The 16965-nt window shown below is 33.2% G+C and overlaps 1 protein-coding gene and 1 long non-coding RNA gene across 3 annotated transcripts in view; both read left to right on the forward strand.

The window, feature by feature from the left end:
* Positions 1–16965, forward strand: part of LOC126777609 (uncharacterized) — a 46107-nt gene that overhangs the window by 3731 nt on the left and 25411 nt on the right. The gene's annotated exons all lie outside the window — the stretch shown is intronic.
* Positions 6352–16838, forward strand: LOC126777494 (uncharacterized). Of its 2 annotated transcripts, none has more exons than XM_050500501.1 (7): positions 6352–9653; positions 10313–10524; positions 11043–11247; positions 12692–12813; positions 13639–13817; positions 15584–15693; positions 16310–16838. In XM_050500501.1, the coding sequence occupies exons 1-7, from the start codon at positions 6443–6445 to the stop codon at positions 16612–16614; spliced, it is 4344 nt and encodes a 1447-aa protein (XP_050356458.1). In that variant the 5' UTR covers positions 6352–6442; the 3' UTR covers positions 16615–16838. The 2 variants fall into 2 exon arrangements, with proteins under 2 accessions (XP_050356458.1, XP_050356459.1); XM_050500502.1 differs by having other exon boundaries at positions 15584–15698; positions 16310–16610.

Raw genomic sequence — 16965 nt, forward strand, 5'->3', positions numbered from 1 at the left:
TTTATATACGAATACATCATACCATAGTGAAACCAGAACCCGGTTCCACCCCCATAGGACCCGGGTACCTTTTTGAAGGTTTACACTGCGAGAAAAAAAATAAAAAGTGAAACCAGAACAATGAAGATGAATGTTTTTACTGATTCGAAGAGACCTTCTTTTTTATAAATAACGCTCATGATTTGTTGAAAATGAAAATAAATATATTTGTTTAGGATTGACAAATATATAGCTTTTATAATATTCTGCAGCACAAGTTTTCTAAAGTTGTAAATTTTATAAACAGAATGACATTACAACAATATGTCACAGGGTCAGCTGTTTCGTAATCGGCCCGGGAATCGAACCAAAGCCCCGAATTATGGAACAGTCACGCACAACGTAATATCGTTTTTAATGCAGGGAATTATTCAACAGGACATAAATTTTTCGTGCTAGCCATTTACATATAACCACAGAGTAATTGGCGTACAGATAATTGCAACTGTCAAAAAATACACTTAGGTATATATTTTGAAAGGTACTTAATACTAAACATTTTTTCAAATATATTTTATATATCTTTAATTGTTCTTAAATCTGTCATAAGGGATATTAAAAAGTAAATATTGAATGGCGATATTTTATTTATATAGATACTTAGTATGTGTTATAACAATGTATAACTAATATGTCAACATTAATTAATATGTTTGGTCCGTTACTAATGTATTATATATTAAAGTCTTGTAATACAATCTGACTTACACTACTCTGCGCCGTCCTCCCCGGGCGAGGCACGCGCCAAACATGTGCAGATTTATCACAGACGGGTAACTTGTACGGAGAAGGAATTTATTTATTTATATGAAGTACATAACATTGTGAATTTATAATAATATTTATTTTTATAGTTGAAGTCACAATATATTTAGTAGAAAATCTTTTATTATCATATATTGATCATTTTAAAAGAATCACCAACAATCATTCTAGAGACACAGTAACAGCCTGTAAATGTCCCACTGCTGGGCTAAGACCTCTTCTCCTTTTTTGAGGAGAAGGTTCTGGAGCTTATTCCACCACGCTGCTCCAATGTGGGTTGGTGGAATACACATGTGGTGGAATTTCGCTGAAATTAAACATATGCTGGTTTTCTCACGATGTTTTCCTTCACCGTAAAGCACGAGATGAATTATAATCACAAATTAAGCACATGCAATTTCAGTGGTGCTTGCCCTGGTTGAACCCACGATCATTAGTTAAGATTCACCCGCTCTTACCACTGGGCCATCTCGGTTATATATTTAGTAGAAAATATTTTATATTAATATATTGATCAATTTAACAGAATCAGCGACAATCATTTAAGAGACGAGAGAGAAAGTCATGACACCCTTCATGAGGTAACCTCTTTGTCTTTATAATAATTGTCTGTAGATATTTTTAATTTTGTCTATTATACAATAACATATAGATGATAAAAGCGTGAAGTTGTGACTTTCATACATAGGCCATACTTTAATTGTATATGTATTTACTTGGTGGCTTTGTGCAAGTCTGTGTAGGTACCACACACATATCACAAATATAATTATCTTCTTATATAACAACTTATTATAATTATCTTATTACGTATTTTTTATTAATTTGTAATAATTACATACTTTTATTATAAAAAGCAGTTGCAAAATGAACTGTGGTATTATTACAAAAGTGTTCTCCATACTACTTGTCGCGTGTCCGAATGCGTGTGCGCAGTTATAATTAGTTTACGCGGTGTCTTTTATCTCCCCTCGCAGAGGGACGCGGTTTCACCCTTCTAACTTTTTATAATCTAGGAGGCTATTTTTGATATAAAAAAACGTTCGATTTAATAGAGATATAATTAGAATCCGACGTCATATTCTAGATAGACTTGTTAATAATTTAAAACTAAATTAAAATAACGGAAACCAATATTGTAAAATGTATCTTCTAATCTCTAAACATAATACATAAAGTATTAGTCATTTATATTATTTAATTCGTTAACAGGAAAAATAGCAATGTAAAAACAAGTCAATTTACGTACGTATACACGAATAATTATAAACAATTGTTTTTTTTAAACGTTTCATTCTAAATTAAATGCTCTGTTCACAATTTTTTTTCCCGCTCACAATCTGTGTAGTTTATTATAAATTAATAATCCTTACAACATACACGAACTGAAATTAAAATAACTTCGTATGAAAGTGCTCTAAGATATGTCCTGCGTTGGTCAGCCTCTCTTGAAAATGGCCACCGTGGCCGAAATCGCTGAGCAGTACATGATCATGTCAAAGTTATAAATCTAGCCTACACTGTTTTCGATAAACGGACCACGGAACAAACTTCTATTATAATTCCAACTTTGTAATAAACATAAAGTCTGTATTAAAATTAAATTTTTTATTTCAAAGTCAGCTCTTTAACTATGTTTTTTGGGGTGCACCAACCCTTCTTCATTAGCATTTTAAAACGGGGGCCACTCGATCAAATGACGGATTGTCTAACTAAATACAATTTAAATTCACCCTTCGTGCACAACAATAAGAGCTACAATCCGATATCATTGACTGTTTTTTTTTTTAAATCGACATAGCAAGGACCGCGTCTACGAACGGTTTTTATGTGAGATTTATGTAGGTCATTTCGATTTTCTTTACATGACATATTGCGTTGTATAAGCATTGCTTTGTTGTAAATTTTTAATGTTTAAATCCATTGTTAACTTATTATTATGTGTGACTTGGATACAGTTTCGACATGCGTCAAAGCACTTGAATTAAATATGAGATTAGCTACGATTAACATTAAATATTAAATAGAATAAAGTAACGCACCGTGAATGGAACTTGGCAGCCGCTTGGCAGAGGTCTTCTTTTCCCTTAAGGACAATTATTGTAGCTTATATAGTGCTTTGATTAAAGGCAAGACACATGTGGCAAAAATTATCTGATGCAGGTTTGCTTACGGTGTTTCTTACGGTGTGTGTGTGTGTAGACACAAGTTGAGAATATCAAAACTCATGCTTACTCCTATTTGGACCCGCACTCTTTGATTAAGATCAACTTTTGTTTGTCTTTGCGTGAAATTGTCTGGGTAGCACCCACTCATAAGCTCAAATATCACCGCAGGACATCAAAACGCTACTTTGATTTCATTTTGCCTTAGAAAAATTTATACATATCAAAAATATGTATATTATTATAATATATTCTTTTTTTAAAATTCATTATTTAATTTAGGGACTTTTGTCCTACACAGGCACGTCAGTCCCATTGTCCCTTCTAAATTTTGTAACATCACTTATTATTTATTGCTATTAGATAAAATTCCAAGAGCATCCTAGCAGATTTTTTTTTTATAGAATGGGAAGGTGGACGAGCATATGGGCCACCTGATGGTAAGTTGACCACTTAGAACGCAAACGCCCTTAGACATTGGCATTTTAAGAAATGTCAACCATCGCTTATAGCCAATGCGCCACCAACCTTGGGAACTAAGATTTTATGTCCCTTGTGCTTGTAATTGCACTGGCTCACTCACCCTTCAAACCGGAACACAACAATACCAAGTACTGCTGTTTTGCGGTAGAATATCTGATGAGTGGGTGGTACCTACCCAGACGAGCTTGCACAAAGCTCTACCACCAGTAAAATATTTCTGATAAACGATCCGTTAGAATGCTCTGAACTATCCAACATCGAACAAACATACTTTTAAATCATTTAAGAGTAACTTCCTCTGATTCTGTGTCTTGACACACTCCATCAAGTGATGTAGGTTTTCAATACGTTTTTGTGCGACCAAGCTTCGCTCGGCTCTAATAATGATTTTTTAGAAAAGATAAATGTGTGCAAAATAGTTAGAGCCGTTTATGATACAGTCGGTTGTCAACATTTCGAGGGATAAATGAAGTGAATTCTTAAAAAATACCATTACTACGGTTTATTTTTATATAAAATTTTATAATAAATAACATTATTATTATATTGATATACAAAGTTTTAAAAACGTCATTATGTTGTACCATACCATCACATCTGTGCGTTTTTTTGGGGGTTTGTAATAATTGCTGTTGACCCTACTGACGTTTGATGACAGTGTCATCTGGGGACTTTATTCGGTCAATAAATATGACCTTTGCGCACAGGTTCAATTTGACACTCGACTTCCCGTTATATCACACCTCAGTTATAAACATAATCGGTAATAATAATTGATATCAACTTCCATAACACTCGATCATTTTAAGAAACTTTTAAAGAAAGCACTGAATTCGTTTTATTTATTTATTTAAAGTTTGAATGTTATCTGTTTGTTATTTCTTTCTACCTTCAAAAGTCAAAAATCTTTATTCAATATAGAAGCGTTACACTCGCTTATTGATTGTCATAAATCTACCACCGGTTCGGAAATAAACACCTCAGACCTGAGAAGAACCGGCGAAAGAAACTCATCCTTTACAAGAAGTATAATACATATACAACACTAGCCAAATATCGATCGTTTCATTTCCAGGGTGTACAATCATTTAAAAAGTCATCGGATGAGTAATATCCTTTAGCACACAAAATTCTTCTTCTTCAAAATTCACTTCTACATTCGATTAAGTTGATTGTAGTGTAAATGCCTATAACTGTGGATAACATTGTACTGGAATACATTTGTCGTAATTATTTCACGGTTATTTTGTGATTACGCCATTGGACCATCATGGATGGTGCATCATTTTCCTGATGGTAAGGTGGTATTCTACCGCAAAACATCACTACTTGGTATTGTTGTGTTCCGGTTTGAAGGATGTGTGAGCCCGTATAATTAAAGGTACATGGGAAATAGCATCGTAGTTCCCAAGGTTAGTGGCGCATAGGTGATGTAAGCGATGATTAACATTTCTTACAATGCCAATGTAATATGCGTTGGTGACCACTTACAATCACGTGGTTCATACGCTCGTCCGCTTACATATTTAAAAAAAAATCAAATTGTGAGTATGTTTTAGTGTAGTTATGTTTATATTCTATTTTGATATATATCTCGCAGATTAATAGTTATATGTTAACGTAAGGCTCAAGCAGTTACAGAGCCTCATGGTAGCATGCGAAAGCGATTCCGTGGCGGTCCTCGTTAAGACGGAAAGGGTACCGCTGGTTTGCTTGGGTACCAATGGTTTGCCCACTGGCCTTTTTGCTTCTCTAGGCCACCACTCCGTGACGACTTTAGTCCACCTTCCACCATCTCCACTTTAACCTCGTGATACGCTTCCCAATATCTTCGACTTTCGTCTTTCGTCGGATTTCTGCGTTTGGTACACGATCAACGAGGGAGATGCCTAGCATAGCACGCTCCATCGCCCTTTGTACCACTTTTATTTTGTGCATGTTATGCTTAGTAAGCGTCCATGTTTCGGCACCGTAGGTGAGTATAGGCAAAACACATTGGTACGTGATACTCGTAATAATAAAATTCAAAATCCAATTTTAATAGTAAAGCATCTGTACTTTGCTGCAAGGGATTGTAAAATGTATTTATAATATTTAACTTTTACCAAGGCAACCTAACCTAACTATAAATATATGAAATGTCTATGAAATATTATTATGTTCGCTTATTAATTGTTTTTATTATTAGCTTGTATGAATATAGTGAAACGGGCAGACGGCAGTGAAATGGTAAGACGGTAGTAATGCGGACGGTAATAATCAATTGCAGGATTTTATAACTCGTTTTTAACTTTACAACGTTTTTATATACATTTTAGAAGTAAATACAGAACGTTAAGATAAATAAAACTTTTAAATAATCATAAATATAAGTGAATAAATAATTGATATATGTAATTAATACAAACCATACAATTTGTATACGAAATTATTTGTAATTTATGTATGTAGAAGTAGCCGGTAGCTCTAACAATATACTTGTTAAATTGGATAATAATAGTTATTATGTTGTTGGCTTAAAATAAATTAAACTACCTTATTAGATTTGTATATTTTTATATTGATTTAATATTATTATTGGTTTGTTTATTCAGAAACTCTATGTCAACTAAGTCCTATATCTCATCTTCGATTAGTGCCTATAGTTACAAATTTCACCGCCAATAAATCCGTTATATTTTTAGATCCGTAACAGTGCGAATGCACTTTTGGCAACCCACTCTTCCTCATTGCTATCGGCATTTCGAAAATGTTCACCTATTAACGAAAATAGAAGCTTATTTATATTAGGTATAAGATTGATTTTCTATTGCAGGATTTAGGGTATGACATTTCGTGCTCGGACACGTTGAAATTTTAGGATAAGAATAACAAGTGACACACAATTCGATCAGATGCACATAGAAAGTTGTATTGATCGCACGTTGTTAGATTATTTATTAACTTTATTTATGGGTGAATAAAAAAGTGAAAGTGTACTTATCATAAAAATGAATAGCAAGAAAGGAAAAACTAAAAATCGTCCTAAGCCATCAAAAACTGCTCAAAATGTAGACGAAACGAAGGAAGCTGAAAGCATAAATAATGCTGATGAAACTGTTAAGTGCGAAAGTCTTAATAAAGAAGAAATTTCTTTAACAGAGCGTCCTATTGAAGCTGCACCTGAAATAGAAGAGCAGCCTGTTACAGCAGCTATTGACGCTCCCAAAAAACCAAAACGAAGTAAAACTAAAAACAAACAAGACACGTGGATTGAACCAATAGTACAGGACAATTCAAATACAAATACTGCAGAAGATGATAAAAAAGAAAATACTGAATTGCAAGAATCTCTTGATGTAGTACCAGTCGCTCGTAAAAAGAAAAATAAAAGTAAGAAAGTTGTGGACCAACCAAAAGTTGATGTAGAACCACAAACTTCAGAATGCGAGATTAAAGAAGTGGAAGAAAAAAATATAAAAATTAATTTAGAAATTCTTCAAAAAGAGCACATACATGATGTAACAACACAGGATGTAGAACCACCTAAAACCTGCGAAGTATTACAAAAAGAATCAATAGCTTCTAAGAAAAAGAAAAAAAAGAAACATCGCAATGATTCAGAAAAATCGGACGCCAATGATCCTTGTACTCTAGCTTTCCAAAAATTGTTAGAATCATCAGAAGATGTTAACGAAGAAATTGAAACAGACAAAGTATCCTTGGACACTTTAAATAAAACGGAGAATACGGTCCCTATTCCAGTACTTTTCGCGGACTCAAGCCAATCTGGAGATTTACAAGGAAATTTAAAGGATGAAGCGACGAAAAGCAAGAAAAAAAATAAAAAAGGTAAAAAACATCCCCTCGAAACAGAAACACATGTCAATAAAGAATATAAACCGGAACTAGAAGAGAATATCACAATGGTTACAAAATGTGAAAGTATTACTACGGAAAATGTTCAATTAGACACAACAACAGTAGACCTGAACTTAAAACCAAAAGCAAAAATTGTTAAGCCTGTTCAAAAAAAACGTAAGGCAAAATCAGAATCTCAAGACGAAAATATCCCTGAATCATTAGAAATTGATTCAGATTGTAAAATAAACGAAAGTACAAAACATATACTTAATGAGCCTAAAATTGATAGTGTGTTTGAAGAAAAACAAATTAATAAAAGTAGTCAAGAAAGTGAGATTACTGCTGATAAATCCATAACTTTGAATGACGATACAAAGGATATTGAAAATAAAGTTTTATCAGAACAATCTGATAAAATCGATATTAGCGTTGCAAACCTTGACAGTAAATCATCTTTTTCATCATTAGATTTAAGTAAAAACGAAGAAGAAAATGTTGTTACTGAAAAAACAATGGATTTACCTAAAATTTTTGAAAATCTACAAGAAAAAGACTTTACAAAACCAGATATCGATAAAGGGTCAGACAATTTGGGATTTGTTAAAGTAAAGTCAGGTAAACAAAAGAAAAAACGACAGCAAAATATTGACAACGTACCTGAAATTATAGAATCTGTTGGTCCATCGACAGGTAAGGATTCTGAAAAAAATATATCTGAACATGAAACAAAAACTAATATAGATCAAAAAGAAACATATTTTGATGCAACACATTGTGATTTTGTAGAAAATAAGCAAGATGAACTAGAAACATTAAGTATAGCTACTCCTGATTTGATACAATACCCGAGATCTACCAGTCAACAACATATTGACGACAATAATAATGAAACAGTTATTGAAGAAATAACAACAACAGATGAGGTTAAATTAGGTATTCCTATTTATACAGCAACACCTATTATTCAAGGTTCAGGTGAATCACCAGATGCTAAAACTCTTACTGAACCCATAACTGTTAAAGTTACCGAAATGGCTTCGCCTCTTAGCACTAGTAATGAAAAAAATGATATCAAGTCTAGAATTATTGAAGTAAATAACGATATGGAAGAATTAAGGCGATCTATTGAACGATCACTGGCAGAGTTAACTGGTGCTGAAATATGCACTAGTGAAGTGGATAAAGAGTTTGAGGAATTGTTTCAAAAACAAATTAAAGATTCACAGGTTAAAAAACCATCTGAGGATAAATTAGAAAGTTTGCAAGCAGAACAATCAATATTGCCGAAGCCATCAGATGATGAAATTATGAAGTTACAGAAAGAAAGTGCTGATATAGTAAAAACTAAAACCATTCGTGTAAATAAAATGGAAACACCTGACGAAAGAAAATGTGACCAAACAGACCCAACAGACCAACCGATACCTACAGATACTCAAAAGCCTGATGTAGAAACGGATGCAAAAAGCACTGTTCCCATTTGTCCTGCTAGAAGTAAAGGCAAAAGCAAGTCAAAGAAAAAAGGCAAAAAAGAAGCTTTATCTACCAGTACTAATAATTCCTCTACACAATCAGACGCAACAAATAAAGACACAACTAAAACATCGAAATCTAATAACTCTGAGAAATCTGATCAAAAACCTGAATCATCAAAAGAAAAAGGTAAACAACAATCAATAAATCCTATCGAAGGTCCTGAGGCTGATTCGAAACATTTAAAGCTGGATTTGTCTTTTGAGCTAATAGAAAATTTTGAAGACGCTCTTACATCAAGCGCTGATGATGTTAATAAAACTTTTGAAATAATTGTTAATGAAGCAACTGAATCATTACGCCAAAACAATCCACAAATAAACATAATAGCGCCAAAGGAAGATATCGAAGAAAATAATAAAGAAAAGAAGCGAAGACAAAACTCTGTATCGCAGCCAAAAAACTTATTAGGCAAACCCAACATTCCTGCATCATCGAATAAAACTGATTACAAAAAAGAAAAAAATAAACCTCCCAATTCTATACAAGCTAAAGTTAAAATAAAGGATTCGGTAGAAATAGAAAAGATCAATAAAGAATTAAAAGAATCTCATACCGATAATAAAAACAAATTCATTAAACAGACTCATAGTTCGGATACTTATTCATATTTATCTAATACGAACGAAGATTTCATTTATAAATATAGTTTCCGTAAAGTATTCCTGCAAAGTAGCTGCCACGTTTGTAAGAAAACGTTGACACAAAGATTTCCTTGTAAGTTTTGTTCATTAGTATTCTACTGCAGTCAAAAACATCAAGACGAAGATTGGGCTAAGCATCAGTTTTTATGCTTCGCTGTTTCTACTATCGCTCATCTAAAAGGTATCAAAATTTATTTTAATATAACTGAATATAATATATATTAGAGGCCTTACTTATAAACTTTGTAAAGCGGGTGATTTTGAATGCTGTGTCTACTTCTTTAGAATGTCAAATCAATGATGACAGAAAGAGATAAATTAGTGTTTAACTAAACGGCTTAAAAGTACAGCCGTTTAAGTTTTTTACAAGAGGTCGATTATAATTAGGTACATAAAGTAAAAATATTATGTATTATGCTACATGTAACAAATTTTCGATCAATTTTACCTATTAGTTGGTTGGGGTTAAGTCCACTTTTTCGATTGAGCTGAAATTTTAATATAATCAACACATTATCGTTATTTGTTCTCAAATGTTACAAAATGGAAGCTTGTTTTTAAAAATATTTTATTTTATATTAACTTACTTTTACCTAAAATAGACCTAATTTTAATTATTTTTCGGCAGTGCTTTCTGTCATTAAAATATGCCAAAAAGAGTTTTTTTTTGGTTCTTATGTTGATCAGACTCAGGAGATCCTTCAAGCTGCTTCAAATTACATTAAAAAATTCTGTGTAATTTACACGTGATTTTTTGAATCGTTTTCATCTATATTATAATAACCACAACGATAAATACATTTAAGAAGTATTTTATCTAAGTTCATTATATTATTGTAGAACAAAAGCACATCTACGCCGATGTTCAAAATATTACCGGACAGGATTATCGAGTGCTCAGAATGCAAATGATACTGTCTTGTGAGAAGATTCTAAAACGAAAGCTGGTACCTTGGGAGCAGGAGGCCTTGCTGTATCCTAGACTTTGTGCGGATACCAATTGTAGACAATGGAAGCAAACGAAGTTAAAAGATTGCGAGGGATGTGGTCAGGTAATGTGAAGGCTTTAATCAAATCCACCTGACATATTTTGACCATGATAATGAGTGATGTGTTGTGAGTGTTTGTTCTCTATTCCTTTACTTTTATGATCCAATGTGCCACGGTAAGTGAGCTCAATCGCAAGATGATGCTCAAAGATAAGGCGTTTACGTACTGTTTCGAAGCCGCGGGAACTTCACAACTACCAACTGTAAAGAAATATTTCAGGAAAACACAATGAACTTTTTTTGGCCCAATACGAAATTTATATCCGAGAAATCATTGTCTGTAGAAGAGCAAGTAGCCTTAGTATTAATTAATTTGCTGGCCAAAGAGGCGGTTAATAAATATGAATCGGATTATCAAATTGTTTCAAAATGCACATACAATAATATCCATTGGCTTATGTATAAATGTTAAAATGCATATTTACCATTTATATAAGTTTTGTAAATTTAATTACCTTCGCTTTTATTAAGGCAATAGAATTGACAATGCGTTATAGCAAAAACATTTCGTAAAATTACAGATATCATATTGTATTGAGCATCAAGATCACCTGCCGTTATCTCATCAACGTTGGTGCAAATCCTATGCCTTGTATCAGAAACTTGTGAACTATCAGCAAACGAAAGGGAGACTGGAACCGAAGCTCCCCACCAAAGTCATGGAACATTACAGAATACCAGAGAAAATTAATGAGGTACTTGGAGCTATGTATGAGGAAAAAATCGGTAAGTTTGATAATTACCAGAACTAGACGCTTTTGCTTTATAAAAAGAAAATCAACAACTGCTTTATTGTTATAAATGATGTAGTAAATACAGTTTTGTCATTTGGTTAGAGATACCTAAGATGTTTAAAAGGACACTAAAACACGAATGTATTATTTAAAGAAAACTAATAATTAAGGAGGGGACTGCCTCATTTGTCTAGCGGTGAGCTTATAGAGCAGATCCTGGGTACAAGTCCCGGGTAAGGCCAATATAAAAAAATAAAACAATTTTATTGCCAAACATTCTTAGTAGCAGCCTGATGTTTGGAGTTGACAATGACAACAATCTCGTGCTTTGAAAAGTACGTTAAGCATTGATATTGCACCTGAATCCTTTCCGGTCGTATCGTATTACTATCCCATCGGATTAGGAGGGTGAGGGAATAGAAATTGCACCCGTGATTTCCCACACACATATGTACTATAATATAGCGTTAAGAATAGCCACCATGATAGAAATCGGGATTAATATTCCTATTTCACCCCTACACTATCGGAATTAGTGCGTTCACATTGAGCCTGCAACTTTTGCACAACTATGCCTCGTAGACTCGTAGACCGTTACGCCATAGTGACAGTTCGAATGATGAATGTCAACGTATGATAAGGAAAATTGTTTTCAAGAATAGAATCTCACTATTCATACTATTTCATTCATTTACGAGAAATTTCTTTGATGAGTTTGAAGCTGATTCGTTTTGTTAATTAAATCATTAAATATTTGATATCGTGCCAAGAGTGCGTGAATTACCTCTTACACCCACTTAAATGAAACATTTTAGGTGAAATATTCATCAATTTAAAGAATAATTTGAATCACATGCTATTTATAATTTTTTTTATACTATATGTGCTCATAACTGATTGTTGAGCTATGAGCAGCACTTCATATTCATGTACTTAATTGTTAAAAGAATAGATCGTAAGGAAACCTTCATTTATATTACATGAAATACTGCCTTGCATTTTAAGGAGGTTTGTTTTGAGGCGTAATTGTCACAATAATTATCTGTCGAAACTAATTAAAAACAAATAGTTTCTCTTATATACTATCGCTGTTTTCAACATTACCATTGACGACTTTTCCGAAATAGCCCAGTGGTTAAAACGCGTAATATTAACCGATAATTCAATACTCGGGTAAGCAACACTGAGTTTTCATGTTCTTAATTTGTATTTATTTTTCATCTCGTGCTCAGCGGGAAGGAAAACATTGTGAGGAAATCTGCATGTGTCTTATCCACATTGGAACTGCGTGGTAAAGTGAGCTCTGAACCTTTTCAAAAGAGGTCTGGGCTAATGCCCTCTGCATTAGCCCAGCAGTGGGACATTTACAGGCAGTTACTTAACGTTAAAGCAGACGGCTACAAATAATATAGTACAAATTTTTTTTTATTCATAAGATATGGATGAGATCCAGTATGCAGCGTTGACCCAACTTGCATCAGCTCCTTTGACAGCAGCGTATGGCTACCAGCTTCACACCACCAAGATGAATTCGACGTGTGCTAATGGAGTCTCAAAGGTGATTACAACAATAATTTAAGCAGCTCATTTATAAAATAAATACGTCCTAGAAAAAAATATAAAGTAAGGTATGTATTAAACAAAAAAGAAAATGAGTTCATTTATTTGTTACGCTTACGCGTTTTAACTACTCAATCATTATGATATTTTGCAAATACGTTGTAAGGGAGAGAACATAGGATCTAGCATGTGCCTCCTTAAAGACGCGAAGCCGTGGGTGGAAACTAGTTTACTTATCAATCTTATATAGATAGATTGTGTTTTTCTTGCTTGAATATATCAGATACATAATACAAAAGCTTCGGCGCGCGTAAATCGTCCGCGATACGCTAAGAAGGATGGAATATAATGATCCTCATGTTTAAAGAAGAACGGTCGGAAACGATTCTTATGGTTGGAATAATTTTCGCAACATACAATTTGGAATAATCAGTTTCTCATAAGGAAAATTTCTATACTTTGAAATTTCTAAATTTCGTTTTGGGGCTATTCAGACGACTAGCGGCGGATTTATAATACGCATAATTTTAATATTATGTATATATAAACAGTAACCGCCTTAAATGGCCCACTTCGAGTCTTAAATTTCCATAAAAGAAAAATACTAAAATAATATGAACCGTCACATGCAAATTACTCACGTTTTCCTTTAACACTGAGCACGAAATTGTATAAACCAATTAAGTATATAAATACTCAGTGGAGTTTTATATATTTTAATTCGCAATCATAGTTTAAGTTTCACTTTTTCTAACTGCTGGGTCATCTTCATCAGATACACTTAGTAATAAAAATAGTTTCAAAAGTTTATCATTATTTTCAGAAAGTTACGTTCACCATCCATGCAGTGGGTCCAGATCTTCAGTTTGAAGCTGATGCCTTGAACAAGTGGGAGGTATTTTTCTTACACTTGCGGCCTGATGTCCAGGAACTGAGAGTGGTGCTGGTTGGACCAGATCTAAATCCTTCAGAACTTCCTCTGGATTTACTTGGAAAAATCAAGTACGTACACATGAAATCCGATAACAACGCTATAAAATTATTTATTATTAGCAGGAATACAGTTAAGAATTTGCTTATTGGTGAATGCGGAGTCTCTTACAATAATTGGTTCAAATGGGCCGCCCAACGTTGGTATTGAAGAAAGACAAAAATCTTGGGTTGTTTAGATAATGTTAATACATTTCACACGTCATATTATTATATATTAAGTGTAATAAATTGTATAACATAAAATTTGAAACAAAAAAATGGCACATTTTACTTTTAAATTTTAAAAGTATTGTGTATTAAAAGAAATCTTTAAAGAAATAACAGGACAGAAATATGAATAACTATGTTCTCCTGTTACTGCGATATTATTTGTCTAATAACAAAAGTCTAGACTAGACGCGATGGAGACAACTTTACGACATGACATGCTCATAAAATAAAGACAGTGGCTACTTCGAATTCTTTGACAATAGATATAAAATCATATACAGGTTTTGATATTAGCCACTAAGTTAATAACGATTTAACTCATCGGTCAGTTAAACAATCACGGATCTCAACTTAAAATCGCGTGTTCAAATCCGGGCAAGCAACATACATTTGTTTCTTGATTAATTTTGTTTATAATTTATTTTGTGCTAAAGAAAACATAATATAAAACTTGCATTTATCAGATGTCGTTCTTACATGTTTATCCAACCCGCTATAAAGTAGTAAGGTGGAATAGAGGAGCTTTATGTATATATTATATATATATCTACATATATTACATATATATCTACATAAAGCTCTTCTATTCCAAAGTATAAATATAGTCTATATACTTGTGGTAATATATCCAGCTCCAACGGCGCTTGCCATTGAAATTAATGTCCGCAAATTCTAAATTCGTTCTGAAAGACAGAAACTGTTGTTACAAATTATAAAACATTAAATTATAAAACACAAACATTTAAATTTTATAGCAAAATCCTTGTCAAACGATTATAGATTAAAGTTTGTGAAATCAGTACAGTACAGTAACAACCTGTTAATGTCCCACTGCTGGGCTAAGGCCTCCGCTCCCTTTTGAGGAGAAGGTATGGAGCTTATCCCACCACGCTGCTCTAATGCGGATTGGTAGAATACACATGTGGCAGAATTTCAATGAAATTAGACACATGCAGGTTTCCTCACGATGTTTTCCTTCACCGTCAAGCACGAGTTGAATTATAAACACAAATTAAGCACATAAACATTCAGTGGTGCTTGCCCGGGTTTGAACCCACGATCATCGGTTAAGATTCACGCGTTCTCACCACTAGGCCATCTCGGCTTCACATTTTTTTTTTGTGAAATCACATATTTTTATTGGGAAATGAAATTGACTATGAATCCGATTGTAAAAACAGTCTACAATGGAGCGCTTGCCTAGCAGAGTATTTACTCTTGCCTTGAAGACAGTCAAGATTCCTAGTTGTTTGATAATAGAAGAAAGAAAAATATATTAGATTTATAACTCCTGTATACACTCTAAGAAGAAAAACCATTGGAATCCCCAAACGCAAGCTACTTCGTTCGATTTTCTAAACCTATTAAAAATAAGCTATTATTAATAAGAATCATTACACTATTTTATATTATCTCAAGCATCAAATGTTTGTACAAAATTTCAGTTTATAAACAGTTGCACGATTTGACCCACAAATAAAATTCAAGTTAAATAAACGCGTGTTAACATCGACATAAACATCAGACGTTGGTTTTTGTTAATTAATATTTCCATTTGTTCACAGGTTATGTGAGAACTGCCGCGTAAACAAACGTAGAGTAATATTTCATTTCCACGATAAGGAAACGTACCACGAATATTATTCCAGCGACGACTTCATTACGCCAGATATCAGTAATGTATTCATTTGTTTTTAATTAACAATCATAAAATAACACATTTTTTTGTATCTTTTTTTATATGGAATAGTTGAGAAGATTGGCAAATTGGTTATCTGATGGTAAACGGTCACCGGCGTCCATATACATTGCCACTGCCACAATTAACCATCCCTTACATCGTCAATGCGCCACCAATCTTGGGAACTAAGATGTCATGTCCCTTGTGCCTGTAGTGAGACTGGCTCAATCACCCTTCAAATAAAAACACAATAGTATAAGTATTCATATTTGGCAGTAGAATATCGCCAAGTAAATATTTCATAACATTAAGGAAACAAGTACAGATCGTCCTTCTTAAATACAGAAATAAATAAATAAGTAAAAACCGGACAACTGGTAAATAAATGTCTGTCTAGTCCCATTTTTCTTTGTCACCAATAACTAAAAGACCACGACCTTATATACTAGTTCCGCCATCTTTTAGTCCTACAGTTAATGAAAAAGCTTTTATTGAGTCTTTTTATAGTAGCGCCATCTATTGCTTACAATAAAAACTAACTCCTCAAAAAGTTTAGTTCAGTTAGTAATTATTTTATACACATATAAGATATATGATTCAAATATTTCAGTTTGCGCGTTTAACCCGAACATACAAAGATCTTCCATGTACAATGTTAATGATACCTGGCCGTCAACAATAAACAGTATTGTGAAGCAAAAAGTACCTTTCATCATAACTTCGTTCAACATTGAAGAGTTGGAAAGAGACATGTCGAGAGTGAAAGAAATATCACGATACAATTTCAACGTTGTTTCAGAGCCGAAACATAATCCCTTCAGTAGTTTGAGACCGGATAGAAATTTCATAACGGACCATGAAATACCTTTGTTATTCAAAAATTATTGTTTTAGTATACTGTGTGGTGTTTTTTAATCGTTAATGTGTAAACATATTAGCGCTCGGTAGGGGCTAATATGTTCGGGGTTCGAGCGTCAAATGACGTCAGCGTAAGATTTATTGTAGGTGTGTTAATGTGTGCGTGAGACCGGTACATGAGCTTGTTTACTCATCAATTCTCGTGAGGACCTTGGAACTCACACTATGTTTTATTGTTTTCTTGAATGTTATTTATTTCGTATTAAACATTTGAATTTTAATGTTTTTTTAATAGATTTCCTGTAATTAATACAACCATTAATCTAAATCGAAAATCTCAGATTTAATACTAGAAATAAAAATAAAGTGATTACAAGCTTTCATCTTCCATTCGGCTACAAATCTTAC

This window comes from Nymphalis io, chromosome 23 (assembly GCF_905147045.1).
Source record: "Nymphalis io chromosome 23, ilAglIoxx1.1, whole genome shotgun sequence".
Lineage (NCBI taxonomy): Eukaryota > Metazoa > Arthropoda > Insecta > Lepidoptera > Nymphalidae > Nymphalis > Nymphalis io.